This window comes from Galeopterus variegatus, unplaced genomic scaffold (genome assembly GCF_000696425.1).
Source record: "Galeopterus variegatus unplaced genomic scaffold, G_variegatus-3.0.2 Scaffold1239, whole genome shotgun sequence".
NCBI lineage: Eukaryota > Metazoa > Chordata > Mammalia > Dermoptera > Cynocephalidae > Galeopterus > Galeopterus variegatus.
The window spans coordinates 62,900-64,445 of NW_007727350.1; the positions used below are offsets into that span (position 1 = coordinate 62,900).

General features: G+C 46.3%; 1 protein-coding gene across 1 annotated transcript in view; it reads left to right on the plus strand.

Annotated features, from left to right (window-relative positions):
- Nucleotides 1-1,291, plus strand: part of TMEM138 (transmembrane protein 138) — a 7,008-nt gene extending 5,717 nt beyond the window's left edge. Inside the window, exons 4-5 of the mRNA XM_008575782.1 lie at nt 388-463; nt 684-1,291. Of these exons, the coding sequence (XP_008574004.1) occupies nt 388-463; nt 684-796 (189 nt within the window). The 3' untranslated portion in view covers nt 797-1,291. The remainder of the gene's footprint in view (nt 1-387; nt 464-683) is intronic.
- Nucleotides 1,292-1,546: the final 255 nt, after the last annotated feature.

Genomic DNA, 1,546 nt, shown 5'->3' on the forward strand with positions numbered 1-1,546 from the left:
ATTCTGTGCTCTGGTTCCTAGAGCCAAAATAGAAAATAGAGCCTGTACTATAAAAGCTGTTGATCTGATTAAACCCTGAGTGTACCAAAGCCTTTATCTGACAGGAGCTGAGCCTGAGATTTTCAAGGCAAGATGGGGACCAGCTGAACTCTGGAGATAATGTATATCATTTCTCCTGTGAAATGAAAGGGGATAAATACTTCCTACCCTAGGGTTAAAAGGATATTGCCTTTGCTACTAAAAAGAGGGCTTGAGGCTCCTTTGAGAAACACTTCCTGGGATTATAGAGAGAATGAACTGAGTGGCAACCCTGCAGCTAACCAAGTTGGAGATTTTTGGGCCTCATGTGGCCATTAACCTTTCCCTGTCTACTCATATCTCCTTCAGAACTTACGCTGGAAAAACTCCAACAGCTTTGTTTGGACAGATGGACTTCAAACGCTGTTTGTATTCCAGAGACTAGGTAAGGACCAAAGCAACATCACGCCTCACTTGGGTCCCACCTATGTCTCTGGTAGTGAGGTCCTTGATCCTGGCTTCCCATCCTTGTCACAGCTGGCCTGGGATGGTTGGGACAGCCACACCAAGAACAGGGGAGATTATTGCTTGTTAGGTTCTGTTCTTATCCTGAAACTAATACTCAGGAGCATCCCTGAGGCTTCTTTTCTGTTTATTATCCACAGCGGCAGTGCTGTACTGTTACTTCTACAAACGGACAGCTGTGAGACTGGGTGATCCTCGCTTCTACCAGGACTCTTTGTGGCTGCGCAAGGAGTTCATGCAAGTCCGTAGGTGACCTCTTCTTGTCACGCTGATGGATGTCTTTCCTTCCTGATAGAAGCCACGTTTGCTGCTCTGCAGGAAGTATTGGCCCTATGCACCGGGAAACAGTGGACTCCCTAAGATAGGCTCAGGCCAGTTGTGTTCAGCATTCGAAAAGGAAGATCCTCCCTCTTGCAAATTAAAATGTTCCCCAACAGACTTCAGTACATAATCCCTTTCTTGCCTCCTATCTCAGTTCTACACCCTTTCCTTCCTTTCCCGCTCTATCCCGTTCATTCTCTCTGCCCCCTTTTCTGTAGTAAGGGTTCTGTGGCTCTCTCAGGAAACCTGAGACGGGAGGACCTCCCAGCCCTCACTTTCCCTGTACCACACATGAATGACTGAAGGATGCCAGGAATGATAGTTATATGCTCCTGACTGATCACCCCTTAGACATTTAGATTTTATACCCACAGCACTTTTTTAACATTTTATAAATAGGAAATAAATTGAATTCTTTTTCCATAAATGATGGAGTCTTTCTATCTAGCAATATCTCTTCATGGTTAAGAGGCATGTCAAGTTCTAGCCTCAGCAACTACTTGACCCAATGGGCAGATTGAGCCACAGATCAAACACAGTTACTTATTGAGCCCCATTTTTTTTTTCCTTTTTGTCTTTTTTTTTACTGACCGGTAACGGGATCGCAACCCTCGGTGCCATGCCCGCACCGGGGACCGGCAACGGGATCGCAACCCTCGGTGCTGCACCCGCACCGCGCTCA